The following is an 18,486-nucleotide window of genomic DNA, read 5'->3' as shown; positions in this document are numbered from 1 at the left end:
GTCTTGCAATAGTATTTTCTTAAAACACTTGTTCATATATATACCGTAAAATTTACTTGTTTTCTTCAAATTCATTTTCTGCATTAGCATAATCCAGATGTTATTCTATCAATCTCGTTCAACGATGTTGAATTTCTTTGGTGCAGTTCTCCATTTTCCAGCATCCTGAAAACCACGAAGAACTGAACCTGTGGCTCAGTCAAACGTCGCCATCTCGACTTGCGGAAGCGAGAAAAATACATTAAAATAGTTTCTGACAAAACATGGAAGATCACACGAAACAAAATATTTACAAAGCCATATAAAAATGCTGGGAAAGACATGACATAATAAATTTATTAACAAAGTCAGTAATAATAAAATCAACAGAATTTTACATACAATCAGTGTTTTTACCAAAACAATATATTATCCATTCTATCACAAACATGCAACTGAAGAACTATTTTACAAAACTTTGCACAGTAATACTTCAATATTCAAATGAACTTTCATATTTGCATATTTTACATCTCAATAAATGAATTTTGCCACATTTAATTATGTTTATGCTTACAGAATTTATATTCGAAGTTTCAGGTAGGGCTAAGTATTAGTAATTCCTAATAGTAGTAATATTGTTTTGTTAGGTTAGGTTACAGTTTATAACGGTAGGTATAAACAGAAGGTAATGGTAGTTCCAGACAGTAGGTTCCAGGTAAAGTAGATTCATTTGAAAAAGGTAAGTATCCAGTAGGTTTGCAAGTGAATATTAAAGAGTAGATATTAATTTCCGAGGTAAGGTCGTTAGGATTGAATTGTATATATATATATATATATATATATATATATATATATATATATATATATATATATATATATATATATATAATTTCTGTTTGTATTATTCTAACGTATTTTCAGTTAATTATTTGAAAAAATGAAATGAAATCTTTGAGTTTACGTCCCACGGTTAGGCCGGTTAGGCTAAAGGAGACGGTGATGATGAGTGATGAATGAAATGGTGGAATGAAGAAAGTGGGAGGAAACGGGATAACCCCGAGAAAACCCACGTACACGGTGTTTGTCCACCACAAAGTTCACTTGGTGGGGGCCGGGATCGAACCCGGGACCCCAAGCATCAGAGGTGAACGCTCTACCACTGAGCCACCGCGGGCTAAACAAATGGAACGCGCTAGGGGCTAGATCCAGACTATAGAGGAGTGGTTTAATACCTTTCAGCCGTAACACCACAGCCTTCGTGATGTTTGTCACGTGTGGACAAGCGTTGTCGTGCAAGAAAAAAATACACCCCCCGATAGTAGTGCCTGTCACTTTTTTAGAGTGACATTGCATAATGTAGTGAGGAGTACGGCAATGCCTGTTGGCTGTCACGGTTTCGCTATGTTTCAAATTGTCGGTGAGCAATACAACTTTATAGTCCCAGAAGACTGTGACCACGATTTTCCTCTGATGTGCAGTGGTCTTCAATTTTTTGAAAGGAGAGGATAATGGATGTTTCAGTGTGCGTGAGTAGCGGGGACTGCTTGGTGTCATGAACTGAAATATCTTCTCAACACCCGTGATGACGCGTTTCAAAAGCTCATATCCCTTCACATGATAACGCTGGAGATGAGTGAGAGCCATGGCCATTTGCGTAGTTCTTGGTGTTCGGATAGCAACTTCGCTAGCCATGTGAACACACTTTCCTGTAATCCAATACCTCATGCATTATGTAATTGGCGCGTTCTAAAGAAATGTTTACTTCGTTGGCTATATTCCGCACTGTGATTATTCGTCACTCCTTGATCATAGCATCCACTCAAGCAGCACAGCAACATTCTCTCCAAATGATGTTATTGGCAATTCTGGGCGAGATTTTTCACACACACTAGTCTTTCCTTCTTTAAATGATCTGCACTACTTAACATAGGCCTACCTCCTTAACACTGATCGCCAGAGTATTTTTTGTAAATTTTACTGTCAGCACCAAGTTGATGTAAATCAGAAATGATACATTGAACGTAGGCGGAATACCTACTTGAAGGAAAGTATTCAACTGAAGCCAGAAGTACTGCTGCAATATGATTTTCCAGCTCCCTGACTACAGGTAAGATGTGTTAAATATACCAGCCTGTATATCAGATCATCAGCGGCGTAGCGTAAGGGAACGCCGGTATGCCCGGCATCCCCTGTTAATAAGAAAAAGTACGTATTTCATTATATATAAATTGTTTGCTTGTAATTATCACAATTATTTCCCCTGCAATCTTCTGGCGCGCTCTCTCGACTTAAGGCGGATTTTCATGTGTCCTTTACCTCCGTGAGTTGCGAGCGATTGTGCTAAACAGCCAATGAAATCACGCATCGGAGATGGCGCGCTACACTCGCGTCAGAGTAGAAATTTGTTCAATTCTGACGGAAGTAGCGCGCGTACACTATTGTATTCACTGACTAACATGGCGGAAGTCGCAAACTTTCTATTTTACGCATGCGCATTAGCTAGGGAGTAGTAATTTGGCGCAATACACGCACGGATGTATGAAAACGAAAATAATTTACGGTGAATACGCTACATGTGATGCTTCCGTTCTAACGCGGGCATGAAAATCCGCCTTTACTTTGACAACAGGAACCTACGCACGCGCGTCGCTCAGATGCACATTTTCTGTCTTTCCTCCTGTCGTATGCTATTTTCCTCGGGCTTCCAGGCCTACTGAAAGCATCGGGGTTTTCGTCTGCTTTCTGTTGAATGCGCATGCGCAATACTTCCCTTCTCACTCCTCCTCATCCCTTGCAACCCTACATTTGCTTTAGATATACGCTGGCATATTCAAGTATTTCCAACTGTATATATTTTGAACTAAGCTACAGTTTCTTAACAGAACGTACGAGCTCTAATATAAAGGAAATAGAACAAAACGGAAATGGTTAGTTCAACGCATTTTTGAAGCATGCCGGTTATGTAAATACTAGTATTAAAATAGTTATGCCTTAATCGTAACTAAATGCATCGTAATTGTAATCTTCATCGTAAAGGAGCTCACAGACACAGACATAAATTTAAAGCATTCTGTAGAATTACGGTCACCGATCTGGTAGGACAAGAGAGCCACCACTCCCCGTAACTCGCAAAGATTGTGCCAGGGCCCTTCAGTCACTGGCACAAATCTCTGGAACATAATGGGAACATGTTCCCTACAATCTTGTCTACCCCCCACCCCCAATAATCCGATTTGAGATTGTGATGATGATGATTTCTATCCGACTGCCACAAAGGAAACTGATGTCCTTTAACTTGTTTCATTTTTAAAAAAGAATCGTATTCTTTATATTTCATTGTCATTAATTATTAGTAGTCTATTTTCAACTATTTGTTTAATTCCTGTAACAATTCCTATAAATGCTATTGTGGTAATCATAATTTTGCTCAGATAAGAGTATTGTTGCGCCAAATATAGGCCTGATTGATTTTCTTTCATAGTTTTGGGGAAGTCATTATTTGTATTGTTATAAAACAAATGTCCTAAAATTTTAATGTGGATCATTGTGGATGCGTAAGTAGAAACATGTCAATTATTATCATGCATAGTGGATATATGAGGGCAAAGTGGATATATGAGGCAAAGCGAATAACGCAATTTACAGTCAACTGAAAACAGAGGGCAGGAAATGTTTGCCCCAGTTTATGACGTCACTAGTGAAAGAAAAGAAGGGCGTTACTGTTTTATGTGTACGTGTTGTTGTTTCGACGAGAGAGGAGAAAGAAAAAAAATACGCATTTTGCTAAAAAAATTCAAGAGGTAAGGATTTTGAAATATTTTCTTACTATTCCGTAGAATGTTTGCGAACACACTATACATGGACAGGGTGGGATCTTACCTTTGTTATCATGTTTGAGAATTATCGTAAATACGTCGTCCATATGCTGTAGACAGTCTTTTGTCTCACGTGGTAGTGTGGGGCAAAGTGAATAATTTTAGAAGGGGCAAAGCGAATAGCGATTCACTTTGCCCCAAGCATAATACAGTACTGTTTTAGAACATCTGTTTGGCACTAAATGTGGTATTGACGGTACGTATACGTTGCAACACAGTTAATTTGAATATTGAAATTCATATTAAATTTGTTCCGTTAACACTCGCCGAACAAAAACATAGCAGTAGTAATAGTAGTAGTGGTGGTAGTCGTAGTAGAGTAACATCAGTAGTTGTTGTAGTAGTAAGTTGGGTTAAGATAAGAGTTCAGTTAAATAATCGCAGCGGCTACTAACGCATCTTATCCTATATTAAACTATGAAATTCTATACCACTGTTAAGAAACTATTAGTTTGATTTTACATCTTTTAAAATGATTTTAATTAACTTCAGATCTTTGTTTGTTTCTTCGTTTCTCTACTTTTTGCCTCGAATCAATTTACGTAAAATGTTCCATACATGTTCAGTACTAATGACTACAGTGGCGTACGGTGAAATTTTGTTCGGGGAGGGGGAAGCTTGAGGTCTCTACGTGCAGAGGAACTAACGAGTACCTCTATCAAGGAATGTTTAAAACAGAAGATTGCGAAGAAGTATAGCAAGTCTACTATGTCTACCGAACCAAGTACTGGTGCAACTTCCGTAAAGGAAGTACCAGAGAAAAGAAGGAAATCTACCATTCAAGGTTCTCCTGCAAGAAGAAATGTTTTGCTGCGGGTATAGCTCTCCCAAGTACATCTGGAATTACAAATAAAAACATTCAAAATCACCAGAAGACGGTAGTTACCAATGCAAGTTCTGTCATGAATGTTATTCAGATCCACTTAATGAAGACTGGATTCAGTGTTCTATTTGTCTGTCATGGTTTCACGAAAACTGTACCGATTATTATAAGGAACAAGACATATATTATTATAAGGGACACATTTGATATCTGTGTAAACCAAGCGTGTGATGTGATGTTATTTTCAGCCTTAAGCCTTATTATTGTTTTTTTAAATCTGTTTGCTACTACGTAAATTGTACTCATTAGAGTTACTATAGATTGAAAGATACTAGATGCCTACTTAATAAGAAAAAAGACTTCTATGGACTTGAGGTTTTTTTAAACATATTTAGGGATCATGCGTATGCAAGCTTTGTCTAGACTTAATTCTATGGCTTAAGTTTAGAGTTGCCCCTCCAGTCTGAAGGTGCCCTTGGACTTTGCAACATACAAAAAACAGTGCTTAAAGTATTAAAAATTTTACATTTCACTTGACTTCAGTACTCCGTGGGCTTCACAAAAATTTAAAAGGTTTTCTTCATTATTCTTGCGCATCCGTTATACCTGTTCGCCATATTCGCCATATTTTACAAGCACCATGCTGCTGGAACCTTCCGCGAATGCTTCCGCATCCGGCAAATAGTACTAACTTCTACATATCTTTTCTCGTATTAAACATAACTATCCTGCCGAACTTACATTCCTAAACGTCAAATAAAAACTTCAAATTATCATTTCTTACCTCATTTCTCTTGTAAATTTTCCTGATTTTTTATAAAAAGCGGAGGGGTAACTCTAAACTTAACCCAATTCTATATTTAAATGTGTTAGGCTAATACTCACAAAATATTAAACATTTTAATCTTCTGGTAGGTACAGCAGTTCATTTAGGTGTCTTTTTTTATTGTCTTAGACTGTGTACACATATATTGTTCTTCTATACAATTTCTATTTTGCATATCTGTATTAAACACTGACTTTTAATGTATGAGTTTTGCTTATTCACTTTGCCCCACTATCATGATCCGCTTTGCCCTACCGGTGGGGCAAAGTGGATAAATTGCAGTAGTTCAGTAATTAAGCAATATCATTTATGTATATGCAATTCTCGTTACTATTGTATTGTTATTTGAAAGTTTAATAATCATAAAATATTTCCTCAAAACTTTGGTTTCCTGGTCTTAATTTTAGTTGCCATTTGAGGCCCTTGAAGTTAAGTGATCCGCTTTGCCCTCCTTTCCTATATATTCAAATTTCAGAATGTGCTCACGGCACTGAGTTGTAATAATGATATGTACCATTATTTCATCTACATCATTTGGTATATAATATACGAGTACAACAGGTTTACCTCAGAAATCTAATTCATCTACTGTAACATGAGTCTCTTCTCCCCTTCCCCCACAATAAGCCTTAAAATGTGCCCTCCTGCCGATGTTATAGACAACTCTGCTCCCCTAATCCTCCACAGCATTTTTTTCAACTTCATAAATATTTTGAACATCGTTAAAAAAAGGAAAGGATTATGGGAACAGTTTTACCCATCCCACGAACGTTGAAGACAGATTTGCGTCCTTGACTTCAGTATCTGGATACAGAAACAGGCTCCCAGAGTTGGTTTAAGTGCTTTGTATTTACATCTTCAAATGATATATACACTCAGGCCCATATTCACGAACGGGCGTCTGAGTTCCGGACCCAAGATGACAAATTTCTAGGGGCGATATATATATATATATATATATATATATATATATATATATATATTTTTTTTTTTTTTTTTTTTGAAAGAACGAGATTGACGTGTGGTATGTGGAGAAAAAAGCCGCCCACGAGAAAGAAATGAAGGGAACGATACTGGAAACAATGTTCATACAAAAGTGGGGCCTAGTTTTCTCGTCACAACGGTAGTGGCAAGAAGGAGCTGAGACAATTGGTTATTAAATTCTAACGTAATCCACGCATTCGCTTCTCTATGCCCCACTAGACCTCCAATTAGGGGGCCTTCCTCCTAAATTTTGTATAACCGTATATTTCCATTCGGAATAGCTATGTATTGCTGCTTGCAGTAGTACTATATCGCACAAATGACTAACTTTGGCATCCCCCTTTCGGAATATCACGCTACGCTACTGCAGATCATATACACTTGGCGATAAAAAGAACGTTCGTTATGCATCATAAATGATACACTAAACATAGGCGGAACACGCCGTGTGTATCACCTGTGATACACATGGCGACCAATGTGTTAAGAGGCATCACGATATTTCAGTACATATACTGAAATTGTCGATGGATTTCAGCGGGCCTGGTTCCTTGGCAGTGAAAAAATCGGATCTCCACCTTTGTCCATGTTTCCAATAGTGCGTCCCATTTTGACACTGTTCCCCAGAAATACGTACGCAGGAGAGGTGGCCCTTTGATACCGTGTTGTTGTGATGCCATGCACTTCCTTAATATTACACCATAAACGGAGCAGATATGCATTTTCAAACAAGAACAGTTTAATTTCCCAGATTAAAAAAAAAAAGAAAGTTATTGAAAGCTACGAAATTACCCATTAAGGAAAGTATTTATTCTAGAAACATAAATGTGCTCCGTAAAGCTAAACAATTCAAGTGCTCAGATCCTGTTTCTAAAGTAGGATTATGTTAATATTTCTCTTCATTTTGTGTATTTGTAGAGCCATGCAGTATCCAAATGATGAATATCACATTCGGAGAAAGGAGCCCATTATGACACAACCAATGGCAGTTGGGCAACAGGGCAACGGTAAGTACCACATCTTTTGACTTATAACTTTAACAGGGGCTTCATTAAATATGTATATGTGTAAGCATTTTAAAGGAGCTTGGTGTACCAGAACTATTACCACAACTCCATTATATACGTATTTACCCTATCTGTCCTCGTATGTGTATCCACCCATCCAGAAGGAAAAAAAGAAACTCCAGAATTTCTTGATAGATCACCATCAATTTTGACCAGGGTGTACAGGGTCGTAAGTTATTCTTTGATACAGATGATACTCAAACCGGAAGTAATGGAAATTCACTACAATTTCCGGTTTCATTATTGAGCTACATAGAGCAAAATGAAACAGCTAGCGAGAAGTGGTTTCTTGGGATCGATTTAGCGTTCTAAAAACAGGTATCATCTCTCTTCATTTTCTATTCAAATCGGAAGTGGCAGAAATCAATTACTTCCGGTTTCAACGTTCTTAATTATAAAGTAACAAAAAATTAATAAATAGCAAAAAGTGGTTTCCTGTAATTAATTAATCTTCCCAATAATATATACTATCTCTAGTATAATCCTGCTGTCATCATTACGAGAAAACGATTGAACCATTTGAAATTAATTTTAGAACATCGTTAGGACTTAGCTCGAGATTAGTTTTTACCATGCTAGTTCTCTTCATTGTAACTAGCTGTTTCCCGAAGCCTTCGGCTCGTCTGCAAATTGCCTACAGTGTTCATCAACCCGTACGATCACATCAGTGGTAATAGCTTGATGGACCTGTCGTGGGCGCGAATCATCTTGCAGTATGTGCGTCTTCTCGGAATCTCTTATGCCATTCCATCATACTTGTCAATGACATGCAGTGTTCGCCATATATAGCAGACATGCAACGATGAGTTTCGCGTGTTCCAACAACCTTAGCCACCGAAAAATTAACTACACCTGTTTGCTCTTCTTTGCTTGCCTCCATTTCTAATGCTGGACGAACACTACACTCACCTATAGAGCAATAAACGAACAACTGTGTGTACCTGTGAATTGTCCAAGGATGTTATAAAATAGAGGATCTGCCCACATAGGCGCCGACTTTGGGGGGGCAGGGCACTTTTGGCCCCCCAATATTTAAAGGTGGGGTCCTCGCCCCCCAATATAATCCAGTTGAGGATGAATTACCAAAGAGGAGCAAGAATTTCTGTCGTAAATTACGTCGTGCCTTTAATTCAATATTAGGAACAGCCTTAAGATTTCCACTTTTTGAGGTAAATTTTAGACTTTCACTCAAACAGCTACTGCTTCCTTACTATTTATTGTAGGATTGTGATTCATACAGTTTTTCTCAGGATAGATCATACTTTCCAACGGTACCACTCTCTTGTCCGTATTATACACCAGAAATAAGAAAATTGAAAAAAGAAACGAGATTTTTCGAAAAAAATCGAAGTTTTTGTGCCCCTCTGACCCGGGCCTGGGCTCACGTAGGGATCTGAATCTTTAAAAAAAATCCTGTTATATACATAATACGTGCGAAAAAATTTCGTTCTTGTATCTTGAAAACTGAGGTCGGGAGAAATGTTTGAAAGTCTGAAGGTGACCCATCTTTTCATATATGTATATAAATAGAGGAAGTTTGGGTATTATGGAATAGTCGTATAATATGGAATACCTCATTAGCTCGCCTGTGATGTGTTGCTTCCAAGCGGAGAGGAAAGAAACTGCTACCTCACGTCCCTATGATCCTCTACAGTCAGTCTCCATGTGATTGTGACATTTGTTGTGTTGGTAGACGTGAAAATCTGATTTCTTATTCACGAATACTTTTACAGGTAAGTGTTTTACAACCTGTATTTTCCTATTGAAATGTAATAGAACAACAATTCTTTATTTAATATGACGTTGGATATACAGAGTGATAGTTTGATAAGCGCCATTATACTATGCGCCTTCGAACGCGTATAACAGCTCTTTCGTTTGCAAGCTGGCGTGAAGGGCAATATGGAATATCCGCAAGAAAAGCATAGTATTCCGTATTTCGTATGGTATTCCGATTACAAAAATATCTATCGGTATTGGGCAATTAAACATACATTTATGATGACAACAATGCTAAGTGTATTTTTTATTACAGCAAATTGTCTAATGATACAAGGAGTGAGCTTGGGTCCAGTGTTCATCATGTTTAATGTTAGCACACAATGACTGTGCCGATCCTGAAGCAAAGTATTATATTTATGACTTTTGCAAGTAATCACAATCAGTTATGGTTTGGCATTCAGAGTTTTCATATATTGTCACTATATTCATTGTAAGTTCAACAGAATTTTTTTTTTCTTTTCTATATAGCATTTGTATTCCATATTACCCGTCTATTTCATATTACCCTCCAAAGTGGTTTCTTTACAAATTATAAATTTCACCCACTCCTGTAACGAAACTTCTTTATCAAGATATACATAAATAAAGCCAAATATGTAAGGCGTATACTTGTTTTCCTTTTTGTTTCAATGTGCAATTATTAACTGAGTTACAAGCGAAACAAAAATGGTATTCCATAATACCCGAACTTCCTCTATATATACCTAGGTATAAAATATTTTTTTAAAAAAATGTACTGCGTCATTCCTATTTAGCCTAGAGTCAGGGCCGTGCTGGGATACTAATGAGGGCGGTGGACAAGTCTACTAAAAGGGCGCCCATGCAAACGGAAATATATATATATATATATATATATATATATATATATATATATATATATATATATATATATATATATATATAGAGAGAGAGAGAGAGAGAGAGAGAGACTTTGAAAGAAAGTATGGGTGCCATTTTATATCAAAATCACCACCAAATTTGTTTTAGTATTAACATAAATAGCTAACTTCGAATCGAAATCCCTTTTACTATAGGAAAACTTTTTAGTTCCTGCACTAACATTTCTGTCAAATAAAAAGAAGCTAAATGTATCAACAACTTACTTAATATAGCACGCCTATGGACGCAGGAGGCTCATTGCCGCGTTTACAAAAGCTCTCCATTGATTTCTGTTCTTAGAAAACTGAACCCAGTTTCGACTTTTTATTTCAATCTCTGCGAGAACTATTTTAATATTGTCCTCCAATCTGTGGCTCGGTCTTCCTAACGGTCATTTTCCTATTTGGATTTCCAGTTACAACTTCAAAACCGTTTCTAATTTCTTCCATTCTGGCTACATAACCTAACCATTTGAGTCTCCTAGACTTGGTAACCCTAACAATGTTTGGTAAACGGTATAAAATTATGCAGTTCCTCCTTATGAAGTTTCCGCCTTTCCCCATTCCCGTTCCTTTTGGAGTTCGAATATTGGTTTAAGAATCTTGTTTTCAAATACTTTCAGTCTGCGATATTCCCTCAGAGTCATTGACCATGTTTCGCAACCATACAGCACAACAGGCATGATTATCGTTTTATAATTTGAGCTACAAAATTCTTCAACAGAATTAGCGACAAAAAGATTTTTAACTGAATAGTAGCACGAAATCCCTGCTTTCAGTTGACATCAAATTTTCTAGTGATTATGGTTTTGGTCTGTTAATAATGATCCTAGATATTTGAAAGTATCCACTTTGTCGAAAGAAAATATTATTTAGTATTTTAACGCATCCATAAAATGCAGTATTACAATCCCGACAAACTTCCATTTATTTAGTTTTCTCTGCATTTACTTTTAAGCCTATATCCCTGCAAACGTTAATTAAGATTTCTACATTCCTTTCTATTATTCTATCATTACCTAATAAATTTACATCATCAGCATACGCCATAACCTGGCAAATACAATTCAGCTCTAGGACCTGATTGCTGTCTTTGATTTTCCTTATCGTGTTCTCCAGAACAAAGTTAAGCAATAATGACGATAACGCATCTCCTTGTTTCAGGTCATTCTCAACGTGAAAGCTCGTGAACAAGAATTTCTCTACTCGAACTTTACTTTGGGATTCATTTAAACATATCTTAATTAATCTACCTTTTTTGGTATTGCAAATTCTGTAAGCATGTTGTACAATGTTTCCCTCCTACCAGAGTCTAAAGTCAATAATTGATGTGCCAGAATGTTGTATTCTCTCATTTCTTTTCAAGTATTAGTCGAATGGTAAATATCTGGTCGATAGTTGATAGATTTTACCTAAATCCGTTCTGATAATCTCCAATAATTTCATCTGTGTATGGAGTCAATCTTGCTAATACAATTTTTAAGAGGATTTATTGGATGTTGACAGAGAGAAATGCCTCGATAATTATTAAATCTGTTTTGTTGCGTTTCTTCTTAACTGGAACAATGATTGATTCTCTTCACTCTTGTGGTAATTCCTCCTTGTTCCAGATAATGAAAATGAGTTTGTGTATCTTGCTCTACAATTTTTCCCCTCCAGCTAAAATTAAGTCAACCAGAATTTCGTCTACACCCAGAGATGTGTGTTTAATTTTTTAAAATAGCGAATTCTATTTCTGTCTGGTTAGGTTCTGGAATATACGGTTATGCTGCATGCATTTCACTTTCTCCACGCGCATTAGTTTTTGGCTATGTGTTAAGCAAATCGTCAAAGAAATCTTTCCATTTATTTAAGATGCTATCTGTATCAGTGAGAACTGTTCCTTTAGGTTTCTTTAATATATAAGCACGAAGTTGATAGCCCTTCTTAAGTTTGTTGATGCATTTATACATGTCCCGAATGTTTTTGTTTTCACTATTATCTTCAAGTTAATTAATTTTAACTTTCAAAAGTCTCGTTTCTTTGTTCTAAAAGTTTTAGAAGTTTTCTGCCAGAGGACAATGAAATTTTATGTAGTTATTTCGTTCGGATTTTGTAGCCAACGCAGTTTCTTCTGTTTTCTCTTCTCTGCTAGTTTAGTACATTCCGGATTGAACCTACGTATTTCTGCGTGCTCCAATATTTCTTTTGCTGAAATTTTAATGTTATCTCTAATTTCAACCAAGTATCTTGAACACTAGTGCACTCCGAACCTTCTAAAACCGAGAATCTATTCGACACTTCAATCTGGCTCCCCTCTATTTTTTAAAAAAATAAACCGCTCCGTCTTCAGATATTGAATATTTCCTTTATTCAACGATAGTCTCTCTCTTACTATCACAATCAACTCCTCTGAACGACCGAACATCAGTTGTGCTAGACTGTTCTTTTCTGTCCACTAAAACATGATCAGCTTGAATATGTGTTTTTCCATCTGATGAAGTCCAAGTATATTTACGAATGTCGCAATGTTGAAATTTTGTCATCTTCACGATAAGGTTTCTGGATATTGCGCAATTCACGAGTCTAACGCCGTTGTCACAACGTTTCTTATGCAAACATTTATTCCCTATAATCGGTTTGAAAATACCCTCTGGTTCTACCTTCGCATTGAAACCGCTTAACAGAATTTTCATATGGTATTGCAGGAGATGATCAAATACCCGTTCTATTCTTTCGTAAAAACTGTATTTTTTTTTTAATCGCCATCCTTATTTTCTGTTGAGGCATATGTATTTAAAACAATAATATTACACCACCGACCCTTAAGAGAAGTAAAATAAAATATATCATTAACAAATTCAACCTATGTAATTGCTGATACTACGTATTCATCTGTAGACGGAAATGAATATTTCTAGTTGGTAATTTTTAATTTGTTCCCCGTAAAAGAACGTAAAATTTCCCGACTTCCCTCCTTCATTTCCTTCTCATCTAACTTCCTGATATCCTACTAGGTACAACCTCTATTTCTAAACTCATTTTTTACAAATTTTAACGCGCCTGCCCTATAGAGACTTCTTATATTCCATGTTCCAAATCTCATGTCGATTTTACTTTGCTCATTTCGTGCCAAGTTATCAGTTCTGATCCGAGGATTCTGCGAACTTATCTGAACAATCCTTTTTTTACAAGATGAGGTTGTTAGCCTCACACCAAATTCTCAAGCTGGATTATCACCCCTTGTCTGTCCGCGACTGCTTACTCAGTATATTCACAGCTAACCTCTATATCCCAGAGGCCTTCTCCTCGATCCACAACCTGAGGACGCGCCGGGCCGTGGTGGCAGGAAGACCACATTTTACGGAAATTAATACAGCCATATTTCAGAAATACAACAGGTACTGATTATCCGAACACTGCTTTAAAACACACAGGAACAATCAATATGCTTGGATATATGGATGCATATTAAGATTGTGAAAGCTTTGATGCCGTCGCTTTATAGCTATATAACTTTATAATATTTTTGTAAGTGATTATACTCTTTACCTGTTCTCTGCCAATAGCAACTGTATGAATTTATAATACAAAACTGAAATACAGAAGAATGAAATAAAAAAAAATAATGTGATATTTCGCAGGGCATCTTATGTAAAGGGCGCCTTGTATTCTTCACAGGTTCTGTACTACCAGTCAGTATTTGAATTTATTAAAGAAAGCTGGTATACAGGATAACTAAAACCACTTATTTATAATGTGATGTTTCGTAGGGCGCCTTATGTAAAGGGCGCACTGTACCTTTCACGGGTTCTTCGCCAACAGTAACTGTGTGTATTTATTGTACAGAACTGTGCTATACAGAAGAGTAAATAAAATCGTTCATCTTTGATGTGGTCTCGGAAGGGCGTCTAATATAAAGGGCACACTGCACCTTTCATGGGTTCTTTACCAATAAAAGTGTAAGAATTTATTACTAAAAACGTGTACCTTTATTTATACTATGATATTTCGAAGGGCGCACCGGGACACGTCCCGGTGTCCCGGTGGGCCAGCACGGGCCTGCCTAGAGTCATGGTTCAAACGCCATTTTCTTCAGTATAATAAGCCCTTTCCAACAGTATCACTCACATGTCCATATCGTACACCTAAACCAGATAATTAGGGGAAAACTCGGAAGTATTTTTGCAAATCCAACCAAAACATTTTGCCCCTCTGGCCTAGGTCTGGGTTGACGTAGGGATCTAATTTTTTCTAAAAAAAAAAAAAAAACAAAAAAAAAACATTGTTATGTACATAATACGTGTGCAAAATTCCAATTTTGTATCTTAAATACAAAGGGCAGAAAAATTGTTGAAAGTCTGAATTTAGGCTCTCTCTTTGTACACACACATACGTATATACATGTTATAAAAATTTACTGCGTCATTACTATTTAGGCTAGAGTCATGGCTTAAACGTTATTTTCTTTCGTATAACAAGCCCTTTCCAACATGTACGTATAACATGTACGTATCGTATTCCTGAACCGGAAAAATCGGGAAAACTGAATCTTTTTCTGAAAAAATCAGCCGCTTGAAACATTTGCAGCCCTCCTCGTGCCCGGACTCGGCTTCACGTAGAGATCTCAGAAAAAGTTGAGAAATATCCAAAGGTACACACAATTCCAATCTGATATCGTGAAAACTAAAGGCGTGAAAAAAATTTTGAAATTTGCCTTAAGAAAAAGTAAAAATTCACGCCCTTCCGTACCCACTTGGCGCAGCCAAGTTGACCATCTGGTTCCAAAACGCATCTGGGGTGTTCTTTGGTCCATCCTTGACTTGACTAATTAAAAAAAAAACGACTTAAGTACCTGTTATAGAACCTAAATAAGAGGTCAAAGACCATAGTACGCCATGGTAACAAAAGTTACCAAAAATCCTAAAATAGTTAATAGAGCACTGAAGCTTCAGCAAACACTATGGTAACACTGATGTGAGAAGTGAAGATCAATGTGGTGCAGTGAAGTTCCCAGAATTTGAACTTGAATTTGTTTTAATCCGTTTACACAAATTTGACTTAGGTCATGAATTTAGAAGAGGAGCGGATGCAGCAGACCAAGATCTGGAGGGAAGGGGGCCTTTATCCAGCAGTTGATAGAAAACGGCTCAATATGATTATATATTTATTCATTGTTTGGGCCCCCCCAATATTTTCTTCAAGTCGGCGCGTATGTCTGCCCATACAACAAAATCGTGAAGCCATACGTCACAGCTTCGCCACACCCACTCTGCCCACTTCGCGCCACTAAGATCGCAATGTTTCGAGCCAACAGTCATGGCGGAAACGAGAGTAGCCATGCCGGCTCAGACGATGCTTGGTTGTTTTTTGGCTTCATTGAGTTCATATGATGATGATACGTATGGGCAGATCCTCTATTTTATAACATCCTTGGAATTGTCAGTATTCATTTCTCCTACCGAAAGATGGCAGTAGCGATAAGTAACAGCAGTGTTGCCAACTTTTGCGAGGAATGAGTTCTATGAATCTATGAAGGGTGCTCGGTTTTTATTTGACTGCCCCTCAAATAAGGATTATGAATATATCGCACCTTTTCAAGAAAAGTGACACAAGTCAAGAAACTTTAAGGTTCCAAGCTAGAATACCTCGCGAGAAAAATGACATAATTCGTAAATTGTTTTAGAGTTTCTTATAATCACAATGGTTTGTTCTTTTATGTACAAAAAGTGTTGTAAATATAGCTTTAAAATTATCCCAAAATTAGAGCGTATTAAAACAAAAATTACAAATTTCTCGTTATGTCACTTTTCTTGTGAGGGATACGAGCTTGCACCGTAAGATTTTTTGATTTATGTCAGTTTTATCGAAAAGATGCGATATATTAATAATTTATGCAACCCGTGACCCATAACTAACCCGTAACCCTAGAAGCTTATGCAACTGTGTAACTAAAAATATTCCGAAGTTGGTATATTGAAGTTAATCACAGACTGACACGTTTTTACTTTGTGATAAGGATATATATCCTAATGAGGAAGGAGATAGACAATTTATGCCAAAAACTAGAGCATCTTCTCAAGTTACGTGTATGTAACTTGGCATAAAATGCCTTGTTAGAAAAGCCCTCCTCGTTTTCCTAGCGGCAAGCGCGCAACTTTGTCATGAGCCTTGACATGAACGAATTACAATATTTTGTATTCCACTTTAAACTATAGGTCCAGGTCTCTTATTGCCTCGAAGCAGAGAAAGGAACGCTAAACTCTACCCAACCTTAAGGTGTATCACTAGGTGTTCTCGGTGCTATGCTAAATGCTGATTGAATAGTGCGGCGTTGCCAGATAGTGTCGAGTGTTTACTGATACCAACATAATAAAGGGAGTAATCACGGAATTCTGCTTGGATACTTACCGGAGAAATTAGTTTTCGACCTTTACCGCAATCTCGCTTCTCGAACTGCAACGCTAGAATCCAGGAATTTTCTTATTGTGACTACTACAGTAAACGTACAAATTTGTTAACAATGCATTATGGCGTTTTGCGCAAGTTTCGTCTCCAAATCTATTTCCTTAAACGTAAATTAATATTTAAATAAAATATGAAACATAACACGAAAAACAGTCAAACATTATGTCTATTTCGTGATAAGATTGTTGCTTTAAAATACTTTACACATACAAATAAACATTTCATAAAACGGAGCACTTCTAGTAAGATCTAACAGCAAGTGCCATCTTGTGTGCTTATTGTAAAACGAATCAAATATTTTCTTTTTTTTTTTTTGTTACATTTTTCGATATCAGGAGAGAGACACACACAAAAAAATGAATCAATGTCTTCGGCTGTAGCTGCAACAATACTCTATCTTATAGTACAATATTTACAATATGTAACGTTTCATTGCACAGTAGTTAAGAAAATAAGCTTAAATATGTACTGACTTCCGGGTGGTGATCAACCTTAATGATTAAAACTAAGTTAACACGAGCGGTATGCAGAGAGGATTCGTTAATCGAAGGTTAGTCACAGACTAGTTAGTAAGCATACTAATTCTTTACTAAGGAAGGTGCACTTTTTGGTATTCAGAGTCAACTTTGAGTGCAACTAAAATGATGATTTGGGTATGATTAACTTATATAACCCCAATGCATCGGGTAAGAAAAATAAATGTGGCAACTACGGAAAAGTAGATCAGCGCATGCGTAGTTTGTAAAAATGAAAATATATGAAATACGAAATGTTGTGTCGCATGCTAAACCGTGGGTAAAAGATTAGCCTCTGCTCTAGATTAATTAGTCACATGTGATTAACTTCGTCAAATACTACGTCCTAATCAGAGACTCTGAATACAATTTTGATAACCATCCGTTAGTTAAACTCGTAGTATGGTGTTAATCAGACTTCAAAACGACTCTGCATAAGGCCCCACGTGTCTAACGTAAGTTTCCGAAAATTACGCTTTTAATGTGGAGAGAGGTAATTTACATAATACGTGTTCAGATGTTAATATCTCATTATGTACTCACTCAGGAAACGGCTGAACCCTGTTACGTGTGATGATTTATCACACTATATAAAAAAGAAAATTACTATGGTCATTGTTATCCTAGAAGGTTATGCTATCAGTTCCTGAACCATAGGGTACTCGAGCGCCTCTAGTGGAAGTTTCTGAACCACATACGTTCGAATGAGCTGCCGGTGGCCTGAGCAGCCATTCGAAACAATATGTCGAACTGGGCAAGGTTAATCTCAACTTGAATTGTGAATTCTATAATGGTCATTATGAAAGTTGTATAGTTAAAAAATTATAGTGTTCTAAATCGTGAATAAGGTGAATTTGAAAATAGTTGTTAAATTATCTACCTATTTATTTGTGAGAGTATTCGAAATTTCTACATTAGGTGTGAAATTATATTCGAGTAATAAGAGGCGTATCGAAACACTTCCTCCCGAAGGTGAACGATGGCTAATCATTACTAAATATATTGGGTGAGTGTTATTTTTGATTGTATAATGTTCTCTTTATATAGTTATATTTTCTAAGGAACAAATATAGATTTCTTATTAGATTGACAAAATATAGGAGGTCTATTATGAATTAGATAAATTGTTGAAATTTGAAAAGAATCATAGTACCATTCAACCTAGCTTTAAAAAGCAAGTTAATTATTGATAAATATTATAATTTTCAATATAACTTTAAATTGTTATATTTTGTTGATAATATTTCTGTATTTCATATTTATTTTTATACAAATTTTGTTGGGGCCGCGGTGGCTCAGTGGTAGAG

General features: G+C 36.5%; 1 protein-coding gene across 1 annotated transcript in view; it reads left to right on the top strand.

The window, feature by feature from the left end:
* Positions 1–7,414: 7,414 nt before the first annotated feature.
* Positions 7,415–18,486, top strand: part of LOC145683540 (uncharacterized) — a 204,362-nt gene continuing 193,290 nt past the window's right edge. The window contains exon 1 of the mRNA XM_081754884.1: positions 7,415–7,497. Coding sequence (XP_081611010.1) covers positions 7,461–7,497 — 37 coding nt within the window. The 5' untranslated portion in view covers positions 7,415–7,460. The remainder of the gene's footprint in view (positions 7,498–18,486) is intronic.

Source organism: Thermobia domestica, chromosome 4 (assembly GCF_964235325.1).
Source record: "Thermobia domestica chromosome 4, izTheDome1.hap1.1, whole genome shotgun sequence".
In the NCBI taxonomy this organism is placed as follows: Eukaryota; Metazoa; Arthropoda; class Insecta; order Zygentoma; family Lepismatidae; genus Thermobia; species Thermobia domestica.
This window is presented reverse-complemented; position numbering and strand designations above follow the sequence as displayed.